Genomic DNA, 19,002 nt, shown 5'->3' with positions numbered 1-19,002 from the left:
TGAGCTTCTGATCTTCCTGCCTCCTCTGGGCTGGGATTACAGGCATTCACCACTGTGCGTGGTTTGTGGGATTGATGACCAAACTCAGCCCTCGTTCATGTTGGGCAAACATTCTACCAACTGATCTACAAACATCCTCAGCCCCCAAACCTTTAAGTCTCTTGAAAAAGAGTCCTGGCATTAGATCCTCGTCAAATTGAGGAAAGCAACAGGTGTGGGAAATCGAATCTGTCCCCAGACAGCACACATCATCATCAGGTTCCGGCCAGGAAATCTGTGGGTTCTGAGCGAGCATCTGCTGTTTGCTACAAGGCAAGGGTCACAGGTCTCTGGGACGCAACCTGCATGTACGGAACGTTCAGGCTAACAGAGCAGGTGCTTGTTTTTACGCAGGGAGTCTTGGATGTGGGCGGGCTTCGGGAGCATGGAGGAACACAGATTCCCAGCCGAGTCTCCAAGGAGCAGCTGTCCTGTGGATGGGCCTCTTCTTATAACAGAAGAGACTGAGGCCCAAGAGTCAGGTGACAGTGACCACTGAATGTTCAAAGGCTTCAGCCTGACCAATCCTCGGGTCCAACAGACAGGCCTGTCAATGTGGCCACTGTTCAATGTCCGGGGCAATCCCCTTGAGATGTCAGGCGGGCGGCTCCCTCCTTCCTACATTCTTTCTGTGTCCTGGAGCAGAGCAGTCACTAGGCTGATGACCTGGGAAGCCGGCTGGACCGCGTCGTACTCCGCGAAGAGGTGGCACACATTCTCTTGTGTCTCTGTCTGGCTCTTGGCCACAAACCCAAAGATCCTGGTGAGAGAAGGCAGTCTGTGGGGAATGCGGGCTGGAGAGGCGTCATGCTGAGGGGAGGACATTCAGCCTGAGCCTAGCCGCCTTTCCCCAAGCCAAGTGACTTCAGGATCTTGTGTCTTGTGTGTGTGTGTGTGTGTGTGTGGTATGGCTCACCAGTTGGCTACACTAGCCAGCCAATGAGCACTTGGGGACCTGCTTCTCTGTACCTCCCCAGGGCTGTGGTTATAGACTCAGCACATCTGGCTTCTTGCATGGGTTCTGGGGACCTCATGACCTCCCGTGAGTGGCAAGCACTGTACTCGCTGAGTCACCTCCCCAGCGCTTTCAGCACCCCCTTTATAATGGGGCAGCTAAAGGAAGATGGTGACTCCCCTGTCAGACTGGGAAATCATTTGTTTCAGGCTCTGGGTAAAGACAAGACTTGGAGGCTCCATTAGGGCAAGGATCTACTTGACCTTCATCCCCATAGCTCTGAGATACAACTGGTGCCTCTGGCCTGAAACCTAAGCCTCCAGACTAGGGAATCTCTTAAGTGCTATTCCACGCTGGCTCCTAAGATCAAGATGGGGGCTGCAGAGATGGCTCAGCAGTTAAGAGCACTGGCTGCTCTTCCAGGGGTCCTGAGTTCAATTCCCAGCAACCACATGGTGGCTCATAACCATCTATAATGGAATCTGATGAGTGTTCATATATATATATATATATATATTCATATATATTATATTATTATATATAATATAAATTATATTAATATATTATATATAAATATATAATAAATCTTTAGCTGGGTGTGGTGGTGTACACCTGTAATCCCAGGACTCTGGGAGGCTGAGGCACATGGATCTCTGTGAGTTCGAGGCCAGCCTGGTCTACAAAGTGAGTCCAGGACAGCCCTGTCTCAAAAAAAAAAAAAAAGATCAAGATGGAAACCCCTTTCCTTTCATCCATCTATTCTTCCTTCCTTCTTTTCTTGAGATAGAGTCTCACCATGCACCCCTGGCTGGCTAGCCTTGAACTGACCACATAGATAAGGCTGGCCTCGAACTAACTATATAAACCAAGCCAGCCTCAAACTTAGCGATCTTCCTGCCTCTGCCTCCTGAATGCTGGGATTACAGGTGTATGCTACCTTACCTGGGCCTCCCACCTTCTGCTGGGTCTGGGGGTCCTGGCACAGGGCTGCCTTTTAGAACTACTGAGTTTTTGGGAAGAGCTTACCTTGAAGGCTTGCAGTACTTTTGCCACCTGAAAGAAAGGGACATTGCAGGAGTGAGTGAGTGAGTGAGTGAGTGATGGGGCTCCTGATCCGCTCCTCAGGATCCCTGATGAAACAGTGGGAGCCATGTCTCCACCTCTGCCATGCCTCCCCTGGCCTGACCCCTGAACCCCCCCCCCCCGGCGTGTTTACAGGGCTGTCTCCGAGTCAGCAGCTCCTGTGGAGTGTTAGGCCTGGAGCGGCTTTCTTAGCTTGGCTCAGCCATGAACTTACTTCCGCTGCTCAGGGTCCATTCCACAGAAGCGGAGGGTGGCCAGTGGGTAGTGGCGTCGGAAAAACACCCTGAGTGGATGCAGAGAGAAAACCCAGGCTGGTAAGGGCCTGTTCCTACACCATGGCCCCCACATCAGCATTTCGGCTTCTCCCAAAGCTCACGTGTCCCGTCTTAGTAGGATTTTTATGACCCGTGAGGCTTTCTCCAGGCTGTGTCTTTCTCCTCCCATGAAATACATCTGCCTGATGCTCTGAAATTAGGGTCCACCACCCACCCCCATGTCCTTCACTTTTTGAGTCTAGGAGTTTCGTCTTGGCCTACTCTTGCCCTCCTGGTTAAATTAGGGAAGGCTCTGGCTGGACTGAGTCTCCAAGCCCCAGGAACGGGTGAGCCCTGTATGAGGAGTCATTAGTGTCTGGCCTACACTGCAACGTAATCGGCATCCAAGCATCCAATGAAAACTGCCTAATTTCATTCCTGTTGGTCCGATGAGGGAGGCCGAGGGAAGGCAGGGAGCTTGTCTGGCATCGCCCAGCGCTGATTTACCAGCCCTTTTCAATTCAGGGCGCTGACCTTTGTCCTCAGCCTTCCTTCCAGCCCTGCTCTGTTCGCCTCGTGGCCCGGGGGCTAGAAGAGGCCCTTACTTCCTTTGGACGTCTGTCAGAGTGATGCCCTGTTCCGTGACTTTGAAGTTGACGACGGTAGGTGTGGGGAGGACCTCCCTCTCCAAGGTGACAGAGATGGCCTTCTGCACAGCCAGGCCTCCACTCAGGGTCTCCACGCTCACAGAGCTCAGGTACAGCGTGTGGCAACCTGTGGGATACAGATAGCGAGCCAGATGTGTCGCCAGGGTCTTACAGTGTATGCGTGGATCACTAGGCTCAGGTCCTCCCTACGCCGGGGGATAGGAACGGGGAGGAGGGGATGCCTTTCTCCTTCAGGAATTTAGTGGGATCCTGTTAGAGCCACCAAACGAGACTGGGAAGGACAAGGGGGACCAAAACTTCTTTTCCTCTCCCTGTAGCTGCCCCACCACCTTCGGGAGAAGGGGGAGAGAAGGAAAGAAGAGGAGGAGGGGAGCCTTTGTGCGCAGAGTCGGAGCTGTCATTGAGTACTGATGGACGCTTGGCCTCTGGAAGTTGGGGGGGGGAGTACCTCTTGTACCATTGAAACCCTTTATGATTCAGACCTCATCTCCCACAGAGGAACCGGACCTGGAGACCACCCCCAGGGCAGGAATCTCAAACACAGAGAGACCCTCGTACAGATATCTGTACAGCATGTGCAAGGTGTCGGCTTACCAGCACCCCCTACCCAGTCCTCTTCCCTCCCCGCCGGTTTATGGGGCCGAGGCGGGGTGCAGCGGATTGTTAAAGCTGCAGAAACAAAGCAGTAATGGGAAGCATGTGTGGGCCTGTGTGTGTCTGCGCGCGTGTTGTGCGAGCCTCGTGAACGTGTGTGTTTGTAGGGCTGGGAGGCGGTTTTGGGGGGGAGGGGAGTGCAGTGAGCCGGCGCCTCCCCTACATCACTCACCGGCCGATATCTTCAGGCAAGAGGTCTGGCTGTGTGTGGGAGAGTCCGCCGAAGGTTCTGCGCCTCCCAGTTCTGAGAGGAGGCCAAGGAACATGCCCCGGGGGAGAGGATAGAGTGAGTGGACCCCCCTCTCCAGGGTACAGCCCTCAAGAATCCCTTTGAACACCTCCCACAGCCGCCCCCACCTCCAGGGAGTGACAGGCTGGAAAGCGGCTCAATTAGGGAAATGAGGACCACTTTGCCTAGCCTGCAAGCCTTTTGATCCCTTCCTATCTCTACCAGCCCCAGACTCCCATGTCTTGGCCTGCTGCTCTGACCTTGTCCTCACAGGCCACGGAGCTCTCTTTCAGACCCCACCTCCACCCCCAGGCTCTTCTTTGCCATCTCCATCACCTATTTATCGCTCATCCTGGCCCCGTCTCCACCTTCACACAACTGAGATGACCCCCCTAGGTCTGGGAGCTCCTGGGTTACATGCTATGGATGAGGTTGCTGACCTTGGCTAAGGGTTGACTGTGGGCCCCAGGCAGCAGCTACTTAAGCCTAGACCTTATTTATTTTTCTCTCCTTGTTTTTGTCAGCATTCCTCCCCACCTCCCAAGACTGGGTTTCTCTGTGTAACCCTGGCTGTCCTGGAACTCGCTCAGTAGACCAGGCTGGCCTCAAACTCAGAGATCTGCCTGTCTCTGCCTCCCAAGTGCTGGGATTATAGGCAAAGGCCATGGCTTCATTTCTTACCTACGAAATGGGGCCTTAGGCACTATAGAGGTGGTGGCAGTGGTGTGTGTAGGGGGAATAATGTCAGACTCGTTCATCAGCTGTTGGATTTAGGCTCTTCTATCCTTTCAAAGAAGGCTGCCGACTCTAAGGCAGTCCTTCTCAACCTTCCTAACGCTGCGACCCCCCCAACCATAAAATTATTTTTGTTGGCACTTCATAACTGTAACTTTGCTGCTGTTATGAATCGTGGACATCTGATATGTCAGCCCTGTGAAACAGTGGGTCATCCTCAAAGGGGTCGTCACCCACAGGTTGAGAAACTACCACTCTAAGGTTTTTGTTTTTTTCCTGACCCAGACACGGACCTTTCTGCGGGATGACGAGTTTGCAGGGCAGGGCCAGGGCCATGATGGAGTGTTGGCACACGAAGGCGGAGAGGCTTCCTGCAAGGGAGCAGTTGGGTCTGAGTGGCGGGGCTTTGCCAGCCCCCTTGGCAGAGCAGGAGACCAAGCCCAGGAAGGCCTGGAGGTTGCTGGAGGCTGGGGAGGCTTACCAAAGTAGGGCTCCTCATCCGCTCCTTTCAGATGCACCCCTTTGGCTGAAGACTCGACCAGGAAGTGACGGATAAGGTCATTGCTGTCCTCACCTTGACCAAGAAAAAGGACTTGTGTTTCAGAGCCGGGGGTTGGCAAGACCGCAGCCTGCTTGGCCCCGCCCTCTTCTTCCAGGACTATCCTGCAAATGCTGTTGCTGTAACCCACATTAGGCAATCTCTCGGCCTCTGAACCAAACCCCCAAGCCCTTGCTAGGAACACAAGGTTGGGTGGTCCATCCTCCTTCTATATCTTAACTCCTCAAGGGTCATTCAGTCCCTGAGACTCATTCCCAATTGGGTTTAAGTGAGGGCACTATTAAGCCTCGTGAGGGACCTTGCAGTACTGTCATTGTGTGTTCTCATCAGCAATCGGATACTTTCTGTGTGTGGGTCCTCAACACGCCTGGTTCTTTACACAGGGTTGGGTACATGATAGACCTGCTCAGAGATGTGTGTTCAATTATCAGATGAACACGGGAGATCATAGGAGAGCAAACAAGCTATCACACACACGTGTGATAAGCTCTCTCACACAGGAGGAGCTAGTGAACACGTGCTAAGCTCTTGCAGGAATGATAAGCTATCAGGAGCATGATAAGCCCACACATATGTGAGTCCCATATTAGGTTCCTGGAAATAAGTCCAGGCTAGACAGAGGTACCCAGAAGACAGGTTGGGACCTCCTCTGCCCTTCTTCAAGGGTGGAACAAGGAATCCGGGGAAGCAGGGGCTTTCAGAGACGTTCTCCACGGTACGTACCTGGTCGGCTTGGGGCAGAGGCCGGCATCTCCTCTACCTTCAGGGCAAGACCGAAGGAGCCTCGGTAGGAGGAACTGTCCCTGATGACGAAAGCCCCCGGCTTCTCCTTCCTCAGCAGATCAATTGCTGGAACAGTCTTCGGTTAGAGGCCGACCCAGTCTACATGGACACTCTTCATTCCCATCCCCATAGGGTCCTCTCAGAGAAGTCACACAACCGTCTGTCCCCAGGAAGTCCTTTCTCCCGTCTACTTTCTGCATGTCTTGCTCATTTCCTATCGAGGCTGCCAGGTCATCCACCCTTCCTCCGGCTGCTCGGTGCCCACCTTTTCTTTATTACCACGACCCAGGGCCCCATCGCTTGTCCCCTGGAAGGCAGAGCTGCCTTTACCTTGCTCTCGGGTGATGCTCGGCTTAAACCAGTATTTTGATGTGTCCATCACAAACTTCATGGTGGGCTGCACCCCCTTGGCAGGACCTGGAGACGGAGAGAAGGGCACTGTGTGGGCTGATAGAGGGTTGCCGAGAGGCATCCAGAGAGAACGTTGGAGACCTGCCCAGCCCCTCTTCCCAGGGATCCCTTTCCACTCCTCCTTCCCGAGCTCATCTCCAGGGTCTCTCCAAAGAGCCTAAAGAAGAAAACCCAACTGGGACTGTAGCTCGGTGGGCAGAGGGCTTGTCCCTCATGTATGAGGCCCTGAGTTTGACATAAAACCAGGAGTGGCGGTGCACGGCTGTAATCCCAGCTAGTTGGGAAGCGGAGGCAGGAGGACTGCATTGAGTACAAAGCCAGCCTGGCCAAAGCATGAGACCCTGTCACCAAGGCCGGAAACAGTACTGGCGAGAGGGCTCAGTGGGTGATAGCTCTTGTCATGCAGGCCCGACAACCTGAGTTTGATCCCCTGAACCTGTGTAAAGGTGCAGAGAGAGAGAACCGCCCACTTTTTATAAGTTGTTCTTTGACCTCCACGTGTGCCCTGTGGCATGTGTGGCCCCTCCCCACAACAATAATGATAAAGTTTATTGTTGTTGTTTTAAAGGCATGGCTGAGGCTGTGTTGCTTTTGTGGTGTCCTGTTTGTGTTTCTTTCGTGGGAGGGTATCTTGGGCTACAGGGAGCAGCGCACATATGTGGGAGCCATTTTGGGAAGCCCAAGGCAGAGCCAGGCCTGTAGATGGCTGAGGGAGGAGATTCTCTGCTTAGGTGTGCGCCCAGAGGATGCTGGACTCAGCCTGTTTCCCGCTTCCGGTTTTTTGGATGTCTAGTCAGAGGCTCCGGGAAGGAGGGTGTTTGCTGTTTTGTGGTTTTTCAGCCATCTGCGTTGGAATGCATTGTCTCCGTTCCCCGCTTGGCTCATCGGCATTCTCGTCACCCGTGAACGTCAGAGTGAGGACTGACGTGCCCTCTGGCCCTCCTTGGATTAGCCGGTTAGTCACCAAGCCTCTTGTGCAGACAAGGCTTGCCTGGCTCTGTCTTCTCCTCTTCACCCTAACTGCCCAGCCCTGGTTCTAGCCCCGCAACCTTTCTGCCAGGGTAAATCGTTCCGTCTGCACTGCTGACCACGCATCGTCTTCCCTGCTTTACTTCCTGATGGCCCTTACTGTCCAAAGAGTGAAACCCACCTTTCAGCTTGACATGAAGTGCCTCTCACACAATCTGCCACTCTTCTCAGCGGCCTGCGCCGAACATTCCAGGAGTTTCCTTACTGTGCTGTGCCCTAACACTGCCCGAGCTATTGAGAGCCCAGTTGTCTCTGCAAGGACAACTTTTCTCCCTTCCTCTGGCTGCTGACTAGCTCAGATGTCACACCACCCATTCTCCAGGCTGCCTTTCCTCCGTCACCTATGAATCGACTCTACCTCTGTGAGGACGTGATTTTATGGCAAACCTTGGTTTGGGCCACTCTTTCTAGATTATGCCCATCTGTGTGTCCTCACAGCCTGGCACAATGCTTGGCATACAGTGTGTAGTCAATGAAAGTGTTAAGGAGATGTTGCCAACCTGCCCTGCCCCCCGGACCTTAACAAGTCTCCTTAACTAAACCCCTCCAGTGCTTTAGGTGCTGGATTACAACATACCCTCTGGAGTTGCAGGGAGAGGAACGTCTGGCAGAGTCTGGCTGTGGCTCTTGGTGACCTGATGTGGGGGACTGGGAGATACAGCCCTGGGCTGGACAGAGCCCTGATATCCTGGTGTCCGCTGGGCTGGGGGAGACTGTGGTTCTGGGCATCCATTGATGAGCACTATGGGTATGTCCACCATGGAGTTGGTGACAGATGGTGGGCAGCTACTGGCCTGCTCCTTGGCCACCGGAGGAGACTGGACTGCTTGGGGCTGGCCCGGGCCCACTATGGGGTTGCTGGGAACCTGGGCATCACTGGGTCTCACGAACTGGGACCCTCGGTCCAGGCTGTGGAGGCTGGAAGAGGAGCTGGCTGGACTTCCCAAGGATCTAGAAGATGACTGATAGCTGGAGAGACTTGAGTGGAGGAGGGATTGATTGCTGCAGGAAAAAAAGTACAGAGTATTAGGGTGTTGGCTGTGGTGACTTGGGGGCCAGAGCTAGGTTCTGGAATCTAGCCATCTGGGGGCCCTATCTGGGGCATCTTGCATATTCCTTAGCCCAAACCCAGAGCAAAGAGTATTCCCACCTGGGTTCTAAGGTCTGCAGTAGGGTACAGAAGCTACTGAGGACTACTGGATCTTCTGTCGTTTAAACCAGACACTGGGATTAATTAACCTCCAGCAGGTTAAACCTGGCCTGGGACTTTGCTGCTTTTCTCTGCTTTCCCAACCATCACAGAGAAAGGATATCCCCTACCATCACTCCCAAGAGCCCTTCAGAGGGGCTGCTGCCCTTGGGCTGGACATGTCTGTGACTAGAGGAGGTCACCTCCACTAGGCCAGCAAGGATTCCCTGGCTCCTGTGCCAGGGACTATCTCCGCCATTGTCTTTGGAGTTGGTATGTGGGGTTGGGGTCCTGTGGTTTAGCTGTTACACAATTCTACCGTGAGGCCTAAGAACAGTGGCCTAGGATCATTATTAATAAGGCCTAGAGGGTTGGCCCCTCCTACTAAGCTTTTGCCCATGGGCATAGGCCGCGGGAAGGCCTTCATTCCTAGGTGTTTCACCTCAGGCTGAAACACCAAGTCTGTGTATACCTCTGAGATGGAACTTTATTTTACGAGTGTGCGTGTCGTGCCTGGTTGCCCTTCTGTGGACCGAGTGTGTACAGTGTCCGTGGAGGTCAGAGGAGGGCACCGGATCTCCTGGAACCAGAGTCACAGATGGTTGCCAGCTGCCACGCGGGTGCTGGGAACTGAGCCCGGGTCCTATGCCCGAGCAGGAATGCTCGTAACCATTGAGCTACCTCTCCGGCTCCTATCCCCGATTTTCAACAGTCCTTCCTCCGGATGGGTCATGTGAGGACCGGAGAGAAAATAGGTGAGTCTCATTAAAGTGGTGCTCTATTTTCAAAAGGTCAATGGAAGCCAAGACTTTTAGCACACTGAATTGTGTTCAAAATGCTTTGAGAAAGAAATGGCTTCGATGGTAGAAAAGACGTGTATTCTTTTTCTCTTGATGCCCAGGCATTTTACTAACAGAACAGGGTGCCCTCCTGTTTAGTGTGTGCGCGTGTGTGTTCACGTGTGTGCTGCCAGGCACGAAAGGTCATGGACACAGAACTTACCTTCCAAAAACATAGCTGATATCCGACACGGGGCTGACTGACAGCATAGAGACCCTGCTACCCCGCTGTGGGGCCCTTGGCCCTTTCTCCCAAGCTGGAGGAGTTGCCAGTGGGGAGCCTGAGGCCCTGCTTTCCTGGTAAGGGACGGAGTTGCTAAGGGAAAGTGGGATGTGGGGAGAGGGACCCCTGCCCTGGTTCCCAGAGAAGATGAGGCTCTCGTTGCTGCTCCGAGTCTCTCGGGGGATGTCTCTGGAGAGAAGGAGGCCACCACTGCGTGGGGAGCCGAAGGGTGGGGTGACACATGGGCTGGAGCAGTGTTGGGGGCCGTCGAGGCATCTTGATCTGGCGGAGGTCACTTCGATGTACTTTATATCTTTTTGTTGGGGGGAGAGAGAGAGAGAAAGCACTGGTGAAACCCAGGAGCCAGAGAGAACTGGTGCTTCCTCTCCAGTCCCGGGGTGGAACACTGTCTGGCAAAGGTGGTGGAAACTGGGGGTGCACTGGCTGTCCCCCTTCTAGCGGGTCATGAGTCCTTTCCATGGCTTCCCAGGATGGAAACTAGGGTAGGGCCCTGGAGAGCAAATCAGTTTACTAAAAACAGCTCATTCCTCCCCTATCCAAAACTGTGGAGCCCAGCCTTCCCTGAGTGCTCGTGCTTCCTTCCCCAGCCTGTGGTGCCTGAGCCCGGGGTCCTGGGTGGAAGTGGGCATTCTGTCAGGCACTCAGGGCTGGGCTGACTTGAGCTTGCTGGAAACAGCCTGGCTCTGCAGCCACACGAACTTGGGTGTGCATCCTGACGTCATTACTTTCTAGCCAGGAGGCATTGAGTAACTTTTCAGACCTCTCTTGGCCTCAGTTTCCTTATCTGCAAAGCAGTGATCTAGACCCAGCCTTCTAGGGTGGTGCTGAGGAGCAAACACAGGATGAATGGAGCCTGGCTTATGGCGGGGCCCAAGGGGAGTCCCTCCCCTCCTCCCCGCTCACAGTAGGCATCTTTGGCTTAAGAGGATGGGATAGCGGAGATGGTTTGGGGAACTATACAGCATGCTCTGAGAGAGATCTGAGTGAGGTAGACTCTTCCAGGAAGCTGGAAAGCACAGTTTCTTTCACACACACACACACACACACACACACCTTTTGAGACACAATCTAGCCCCAAACTCCTTAAGTAGCCCAGGATAGCCTTGAACCTCGGATAATCGCATTTCTGTTTCCTTGGGTCTATGCCATCACATCTAGTACCTGGACCTGGAGTACTGAGGATAGAACTCAGAGCTTTATGCATGCTCTTTACTGAGCAGCATCCCTAGCCCCAAAGTCTATTTTTTAAAACAATTATTTTTTTTGTTTTATGTGCATTGCTCTTTTGCCTGCATATATGTCTGTGTGAGGGTGTCAGATCTTGGAGTTACTGATAGTTGTGAACTGCCACATGAGGGCTGGGAATTGAACCCAGGGTCCTCTGGAAGAGCAATCAGTGGTGCTCTTAACTGCTGAGCCATTTCTCCAGCCCCCAACTTCTATTTTTATAAAGACTTTGTAGTGTTTATGCCCATAACCACCTCTGATCCTCAGAATGGCCCTTGGGCAGGCCAGACATTGTTTTTATTGAGGCGGCAACAGGTGATTGGAGATTAAGTAGGGGCAGAGTTGAGGTTTCTTGCATAACTTTTACCAAAGACAGGCAATTGCTAGCACACAACATGGCTGCTGCCTGTACTGTTACAGCAGCTCCATTCAGATGCTAGTAATCCCCATGTAACAAATGAGGACCCAAGGCTCTGCTAGATTGAGTTAGTTGCCCAGTGCCACACAACCAAAGGATGGAGGAGACGCCAACTTCTGCACCTGAGCTGATAGGGGCTCTTCTAAGATGAAGAGGAACTCTTTAGGATCCCACTCCCAGACCTTCTTTAGTGTCTGCCCTGGTGCGGGTCTGTTGACCTGGTGAGGTTCCTGGCCCCCAAACTCACGGAGCATAAAAATATCTGCGACCTTGTATGGGTGCTGAGCGAGGTGGGAGGGGCCCTGTGCCGTGAGTCACCCCCATCCCCCACTCCTTGTCCTGAGGTAGATGGCTGGGGAGGTGGAGGCTCCCACCCTATCCCTGGGGCGCAGCGGCTGTTTACAGACCTATGGGGCAAGTCCCGGCAGTGTAGGGTGGATGTAGGCGCCAGCCGCAGGCCTGGCCGGTGAAGGGAGGGCACGTGGGTGGGGGGAGGAGAGACAGTTATTAAACAGCCTTGCCCTTGGGACTGGCAAACAGCCTCGCCTGGCAGAAACTGCTGGAAAAATGAAATGTGGGGACCTGATCCAAGGATGGGGTGGGAGGTCGCGGAGAGGATAAGGGAGATGGTGTTTGGGTCCAGGAGCCAGGACAGCTCTGGGGTGGCGACTCTGAAGGACAAGTATAAAGAAAGGTGGACAGGAGGCAAGGAAGGGACGTGGGCCAAGTGCTGGGGGCTGGGGGCAGGGTGGGGGTGGGGTGACGCTGAGTTTGAGGAGAAGCCTGCAGGCTGCCTCTAAGCAAATTCCAGTTTGGGAAGAGAGACAGGAACAGGGGCTTGGAGGATTAGAGACAGCCTGACCTGCCACTTGGGAGGGGTAACTGAGGACCATGGCTCCCTTCCTCATCCTCAGTTACCCTATCTGTAAAATGAGATCACCATGATTTCTTTCAAGCGCGACACAGGGACAACGCGTCACAGGGGCTCACCCTCACAAAGAGAAGTGCAGGCACCCGTGTCTAGGGAGTCAAAAGAGGACAGCCGAGATGAACGATTTGAGTTTTACCAAGGGAGGAGAAAGAGGAATGGAGAGTCTCTGCTGGTTCCCGAGGACAGGGTCCCTCGAAGGAGGAAGGATAGAGTGGCACAGGGTGTGTGGGGAAGGAGGATGGATGGATGGGGTCTGGGTGTGTGTGTCTGGGTTGGGAAGTGGGGGGGGAGGGGGAGGAGCCACACTGTGGATGGATGTTAAGATGTAAGGGGTCTCACCCAGGAGGGTTTGAGGTGGTGGTGGGGCGGGGCTGAGGAGGGCATAGCAGGCCTGAGGTGCAGGCATCTGCCACTTTTGGGAGGGAGGACCAGTTCCTGAGAGGAGGCTGACCTAGTCCTGTCTTCGTTGGAAGGAGTCCTTAAGTATGAGAAACATGTGAGCAGCAGTTAGAGCGCACGTGTGTGTGTGTGTGTGTGTGTGTGTGTGTTTTAACCCCTACCAACAGGAGCAAGGGAGACACATATGAGTTTAGTCCAGCACTCCAAAGACCTAGGTAGAAGGTTGCCTGATTGCTGGTTAGCCTGGGATACTTTCTTTTAAAAGAGCAAAATAGAAAAGAAGGAGGAAGAGGAGGATTCAGGGCAGAGGGCTGCCCAGGCCCTCTGGCTACTGCCAACCTTACTGTAATCCTTGTTCCCCTAAGGTGGATGGACCCATGCTTCTAGTGGCAAGCTGCGTGAGGACAGGGACCATGGCCCTGCCAGCCGTTTGCTCACAATCAGCCTTTCAGTGGAAGAGGACATGAGATGTTGTCTATCCCATACCCCGCCCCATGCATGTGGACTCCTAATACTGATCTTGCCCCAACTGGTCTTGGCAGGGTGGAATCCCTGCCCCCAGGCACGAACATTAAAACCCTGGGCTGGCTCCTGCCAATGGTAATTAGGTCTAAAGCGTTTCCCTGCAGTGATGTACCCATGACTGGCCTTCATCAACAGAAGGCTGCCTGGGGGATGGGGTGGTGGAGGAGGCAGCTCCTTTAGTAGGCTTTGCAGGAAGAGGGGAAGTGGTGGAAGGGCAGGTTGCTCTGGTGGGTACAGGAGGGCCTGGGTGCTGTGCTGGTTCCTCTCCCAGGGTCTAAACTGCCTGGGGCTAGCCATACAGGCTAGTCCCCTCTCTACCGTGGGGACTGAACTTTTGACAAACAAGGCAGCCAGCTCTTTTTTTCTTTTCCTCTCTACAGTACTCTTTGAGGTAAGAGCTCTTATTTTGTCCATTCCATAGGTGAGGAACCAAAAAGATGGAGGTGGTGTCTTATCTTGGAGGGGTAGGATAGGACTCCTGAAGATTCTATACAAATTGGGCAGGAGGACGAGGAATTCAGAGCTATCCTGGTATGCAGTAAATGCTCAGTAAGTAGATGTTATCCGAGATTCCATCTGTACCTCCTCATTCCTGCTGTCTGAACCCCGGAGGCCTGACCTTTCTATCCGATAGGTCTGCTGCTCTCTGACCCTCATTCTCAGGACACAGTTGGGAATTTTTTTAAGCATGCGGGAACTGAATCAATCCCCAGGGCTTTCCAGATCCCCTGGGACTGTGTGTGCTGGTGTCGGCTTGTACCAGCTTGTCAAAGAGCTGAAGTCGGCAGGTTTCAAGATGTTGTCTAGCTAGTTGCCAAACGCTGCCATTATTAACAACCGCATTCTGCAAATTGATAGTGAAAGAACTTACATTCAAAACAAAAGCTGACTTAGGTGCAGTGTTCAAGAAGGGAGATGGGGTGTTGGGGACTAGCCTGGGATACCTACTCTTGTCTCCAAAAAACACTTTAAAGAAAAGAAAAAAAAATAAAAAAAGCAGACACTCGACATGTATACATTCCAATTGTTTTACTATTATGTTTGCTTTGAGGTTATTTGGCTACTGGGTTGGTTCAGTGAGACAATTTTTTTTTTCTTTTCCTTTTTTTTTTTTTTTCTTTTGTAATGAAGGCAGCTTAGGTTATCACTGAGCTGCACTCTCAGCTCTCCTCCCACTTTAAAGACATTTCTTTCTTTCTTTTTCACGTTGGAGACAGGCCCTTGCTACATAGCGCAGAGGGGCCTAGAATTCCAGATCTTTCTGAGTGCTGAGATCCCAGGCTTTGTGTCACCCTACCCTCTGACATGTGGTGCTGTTCTACAGAGCAACAAGGACTACTTCACTTTCAGCTGTACACTCAGGGACGTCCTGTCACTAGCTCAGAACTGGCCAGGGTGGGAGAATTTACACCATGGAAATGGGCAGATGCCTCGAGTCAGGGCTTCTGCCTCCCAAACAGGGAGCCAGCTAGCATCCCACTTCTTGAGTTCTGGCTCTCTCTCGTCCCACTATTTCAAGCTTCGGCCTTTCCCAAGAGATGTTCCCCTAAACAGGGGTTGGGGGCCACCTAGAAATCCTACAATAATTTCAGGGGACCGAACTTAGACTCTAAAGAGAAACATCAAGAGCTTATGTAAGGCTCAGGGACTCTGCATTTAGGAAGCCCTCACTATGTAGCATCTTTACATTCTCATAAAAACCACATGAAACTGGACTCTACCAGTTTCCAAACTCGGGAACCGGGCAGAATTGGATAGCGAAGGAAAGCTTTATACCTTTAGTGTGGCAGAGAAATCAGAAAGGTTGGAAGTTTGTTCAGGGCTGCATAGTACTCCCCACAGGACAGGGGCCCCTGTGCCTCAGCTTCTGTAGAAGGACCCTAATTGGCTTGAGATCAGCCCCCCAGCTTCCCTCTTTGGTTGTACCCCAAACTCTTACCTAGGGCTTCAGGTTCCTCCTTCTTATTCCTTGAGGTGATGCTGTTGGTAGGCTCAGCCTGGGCACCAGCAGTCCCAGAGGGAAGCAACTGGAAGGTGGGGTCTAGCTCTAGGATCATCTGGTTGAGGGTCTCCAGTGAGAAGTCAATGCAGGAGTCCAGGTCCTGTGAGGCCCCTGAGGCCTTCTCCCCGGGGCCTCGCAGGAGGCAGTGAGCTTTGGCTTCTGCTGGCTGGGCCTGCTGGAGCCTGCCGGCGCCTCCTTTGCAGAGTGTGGGCGCCATCAGAGGCTGGGAACCCCAGCTCTCTGTGGTGTAGTAAGGACACAGTGCCGGGAGGCCAGGGCTGGGGGTTGGGTGCAGGGCCATCCTGGATTCCTCGTGGGGAGTCAAGCTGACCACATGACCTCCAGCTAGCAGGGAGCTGGACATGATGAGGCAGGGAGTGGAGAGTTGAGTCCAGTGGTTTACCTCTGGCTTCCAATCAGCCTCCCTTCTACCCCAGTGCTAGATCCTGCTCAGGAGAGCTCCAAGGACCTGAAAGAAGAGGGTATGGGTGAAACCCCTGCATCATCCCTAGGCGCAGGACAGACCAGCCACTTCAGTTAAAGGCCCCCTTGGCCTCCGGGCTCTGACACTCACTAGCTGTGTAAGTTTGGACAAAGGAATGAACTTTTCCCCGTCTTAGTTTCCTCTTTTAAAAAATGAATGAACCTTAATGATATGCTCAGAACAATGCCTGGCATATCCGTGCCTATGCAAGGCACGGTTAAGTGACTTAAAGAGAAGGTTAGTAATCACTTACTCTGTCATGAGCGTATTTCTAAATGAATGCTGGCTGATGTTTATGAGGAACCCTCTGGTTCAGAGGCTCTGAGAGGAATACACACAGCCCTTTCAAGTTCTTATAACAACCCCATGAGGTAAGCATCGCCATTATCCCATTTTGCAATAGAAAGAACGGCTCCACGGTCACACAGGCAACCCGTGTCAGAGTGGGATTGGATCCCAGGCTCTCTGACCTCCTGTCCCCAGGCTAGTTGGGTGAAATGGAGAAGCAGGCAGGCGAGCAGCTGCGAGTAATATCTCAGGAGGCTCAGGGACTTGGAGGTGATTCTGTCGCGGGTGGGGACTTCATGGAGCAGTGGGAAGGGAGGAGCTAGCAGGGCAAGGCAGGTAAGAATGAGGAGGCAAGGATGTGTTCAAAGCACTGATACAGCATGTGTAAGGGCCCAGGGGCCAGATGGGAGGGCAAAGGTATCCAGGAAACAGAGGCGCTTGCGATGGAGGGTAGGGTGGCCAGCTAGGCTCTGCGGAGACGCGAAAGCTCAGCTCGGAGCTGACAGTTCAGACCCTGAAGGTGAGAGGGAGCCACAAGAGTGTTTTTGAGCTGGGTAGTGATCTCAGGTGACAGTCACTCCCTGGGGCTCATCCGGAAGAAAAAATGTCCTAGCTTCTTATCTTCCTCACTGTGAAAAGTTCTTCCTGATGTCTAACCTTGATGCCTTGGAATACTTGTTTCTCATGGACTGGTGTTGTGGAGGACTAGTGAGAAAGCTGGGTGGAACCGGAACAGGCTGACCTCAGTCCTTCAGGCAGCCTCGAGCCCGAGCCCGAGCCCGAGCCCTCGCTGCCTGCCTACCGAGTCCGAGCATGAAGCTACGATGTGACGCTTGAGAAGCCATTAGACACTTCTGGAGTTTACTTAGAAACCGGGACTCATGGAGTATAATGCCATCATGAGGGGTTCCCAGTTACCGGGTGCCAGACACTGGTCAACCTGCCTTATACAGCTGCACCTGGTAATTGGACCTTCTCGCAGCCCAAGCCTCTGGCCTCAGCCCATTTTACCCCTGAAGATACCCAGACTCGAAAAAGTCGAGAAAGTGCCAGGGATTGGGTGTGGTACACAGACCTGTAATCCCAGCACTAGACAGGTGTGGGAGGGGGAGGGAGCTACACAGTGAGTTCGAGGCCAGCTTGAAGATATAGGAGATCCTGTCTCAGTCCCCCAACCAACCAACCAACCAAATAACCAACAAAACCCCAATTAAAAAACCGGCTGTGGCTTCATATCTGGGATTCAAATCTAGGCCTTGGACCTTTGTAATCTTAACTCTTTCAGCCCCACGGAGCTCAAAGGCAGAGGGGTCACCGAGATGAGGGGCATGATATGCCTGAGGACAGAAAGCCAGGCTGGTCTGCACAGCCCCTCACCCCACCCCCTCCTCACCCCAGGCTCTGCAGCTTTGCTGTCAGACCTCTCTGGGCTGGGACCTGGAGGGGGTTGGGGCATGCTGATGTGGGGAAGCGTATCTATAAATGGCAGTGGAAGGGAGCTGGCCTCTGAGAGCCTTCCTTGGGGGCAGCCGAGGACACAGAGGCCAGGCGCAGCCCTCAGGGTTCACTGCCAGGCCTACAGAGGAAGCTGGGGATGCTGGGCACAGGAAGCTGAGTATCCCCCGTGACCAGGACTCAAAGACTGCCCACATGCTTCTCCAGACGGCTGCTGCTGCCTTTGTGTTCCTGGGGAAAAGGGGGCTTTGGTCCCTTGGTAGATCCCCATGGTTTTATCTGCCTGATGGTGACCTGATAATAACAGACCCTCGACCCTCACCCTGTTTCCCTACAGTTCGGGGGAGTGGGAGTGCTGGCAAGGCTGGGGGACCTGCCCAGGCTACAAGTGTGTATCTGGGATTTCATGGCACGTCATCTTGCCTCTAAAGGTCCTGCACCATCACCCTCCGCTCTTCCATCACGGGTGTGTGTTAAGAGCTCTCCGACCTTGGCCCCTTTCGGGATTCTGGAACCGACTGGTCCTGAGCGTCGGGTGGAGATGCTGAGGACAGGAACCTTCTGTAGGTTGTCCTTTAACCTTCCCAGGCCCAGGCTCTGTCTGCGCCTCTGGGATGTTCTATAGACTCTCTGGCTGTGCACCTCTCTAGCTGGTTCCTTTCTGCTCTGGGTCTTAGGGAGGGGTGCCTGGGCTCAGATTGTGTGTGTGTACGTGTGCATATGTGTGTGTCTTAGGAAGGATTCCAGCTGGCTCTGCCGTATTTACAGCTCCCTCCTACCTTCCCCTTTTCAGATTCTAACTCTTGGGTTTTTTGTTTTGTTTTGTTTTTGTTTTTTTCTCCTCCCTTCCCTAGGCCTCTGTGGAATCCTTGTTTACCTCTTTTGACTCTTTTGACCTTTCCCCCGTTCAAGCCCAGGTAGAGAAGGCAGAGGACGAACTCAGTCTCCCCCAAAGCACAGTCGCCAAGGTCCCCCTCATTTGAGTCCACTCCTCATTGTCCCTCGCTTCCCCAAGATCCAGGTATACTCACCAGGGGCGGTGGGCAGGGTCTGTAGGCCAGTGGACAAGTTTACCGCCTAGTCAAGTTTACCACTCTGTCTGGGGGTCAGGAAACCTGGGTCTGTCCAGGTTCTAATGAGGTGTCCAGGATCCCAGGCTAGCTGCTTCTTCCCTGGCCCTGGAGTCTTTTATCTGCGCACCCCGGCTGCAGCCTTTAAGCGCTGAACTGGGTGCCCTCACCTCCCACCCCCATCCAGTGAGTAAAAGCCTACCTGTCCCGTGGCGTGGCCTGGCCTGGCCGCTGCTGCACTCCAGATCAAACTGTGCTCAGCCCAGGTAAGTTGCAAGGGGAGGCGCCAGCCAGCAAACCTCAGGACCCGCCTTAAGAACAGCCCGCCCTCCACCCTCTGGGCTTCTCCCCCAGGCCCTACACGTGGCCTTGACAGCGGCCTGCCCCGCCCCAGAGGTGTCCTAACAGCTCAGGTAGGGCAGAAACAGGCTGGGAGGGGTGTGTGTGTGTGTGTCGTGTGTGTGTGTGTGTGTGTGTGTGTGTGTGTGTGTGTGTTTTGCAGGGGGCATTGAGTGGCACCCTGGCCTGACAG

At 53.5% G+C, this 19,002-nt stretch overlaps 1 protein-coding gene across 2 annotated transcripts; it reads right to left on the bottom strand.

Annotated features, from left to right (window-relative positions):
- Positions 1–275: 275 nt before the first annotated feature.
- Positions 276–18,755, bottom strand: Tns4 (tensin 4). Of its 2 annotated transcripts, none has more exons than XM_021653462.2 (13): positions 18,673–18,755; positions 15,111–15,642; positions 9,591–9,963; positions 7,977–8,401; positions 6,290–6,376; positions 5,900–6,025; positions 5,099–5,191; positions 4,911–4,988; positions 3,826–3,897; positions 2,937–3,105; positions 2,292–2,360; positions 2,021–2,047; positions 276–799 (listed from the first exon to the last, which is right to left on the bottom strand). In XM_021653462.2, exons 2-13 carry the CDS (start codon positions 15,535–15,537, stop codon positions 658–660), a joined length of 2,088 nt encoding a protein of 695 aa, XP_021509137.2. In that variant the 5' UTR covers positions 15,538–15,642; positions 18,673–18,755; the 3' UTR covers positions 276–657. The 2 variants fall into 2 exon arrangements, with proteins under 2 accessions (XP_021509137.2, XP_021509138.2); XM_021653463.2 differs by lacking the exon at positions 18,673–18,755 and adding an exon at positions 18,432–18,612.
- Positions 18,756–19,002: the final 247 nt, after the last annotated feature.

The sequence above is a fragment of the Meriones unguiculatus genome, chromosome 7, assembly GCF_030254825.1.
Source record: "Meriones unguiculatus strain TT.TT164.6M chromosome 7, Bangor_MerUng_6.1, whole genome shotgun sequence".
Lineage (NCBI taxonomy): Eukaryota > Metazoa > Chordata > Mammalia > Rodentia > Muridae > Meriones > Meriones unguiculatus.
Note: the sequence above shows the minus strand (reverse complement) of the source record. Positions and strands in the feature narration are given on the sequence as shown.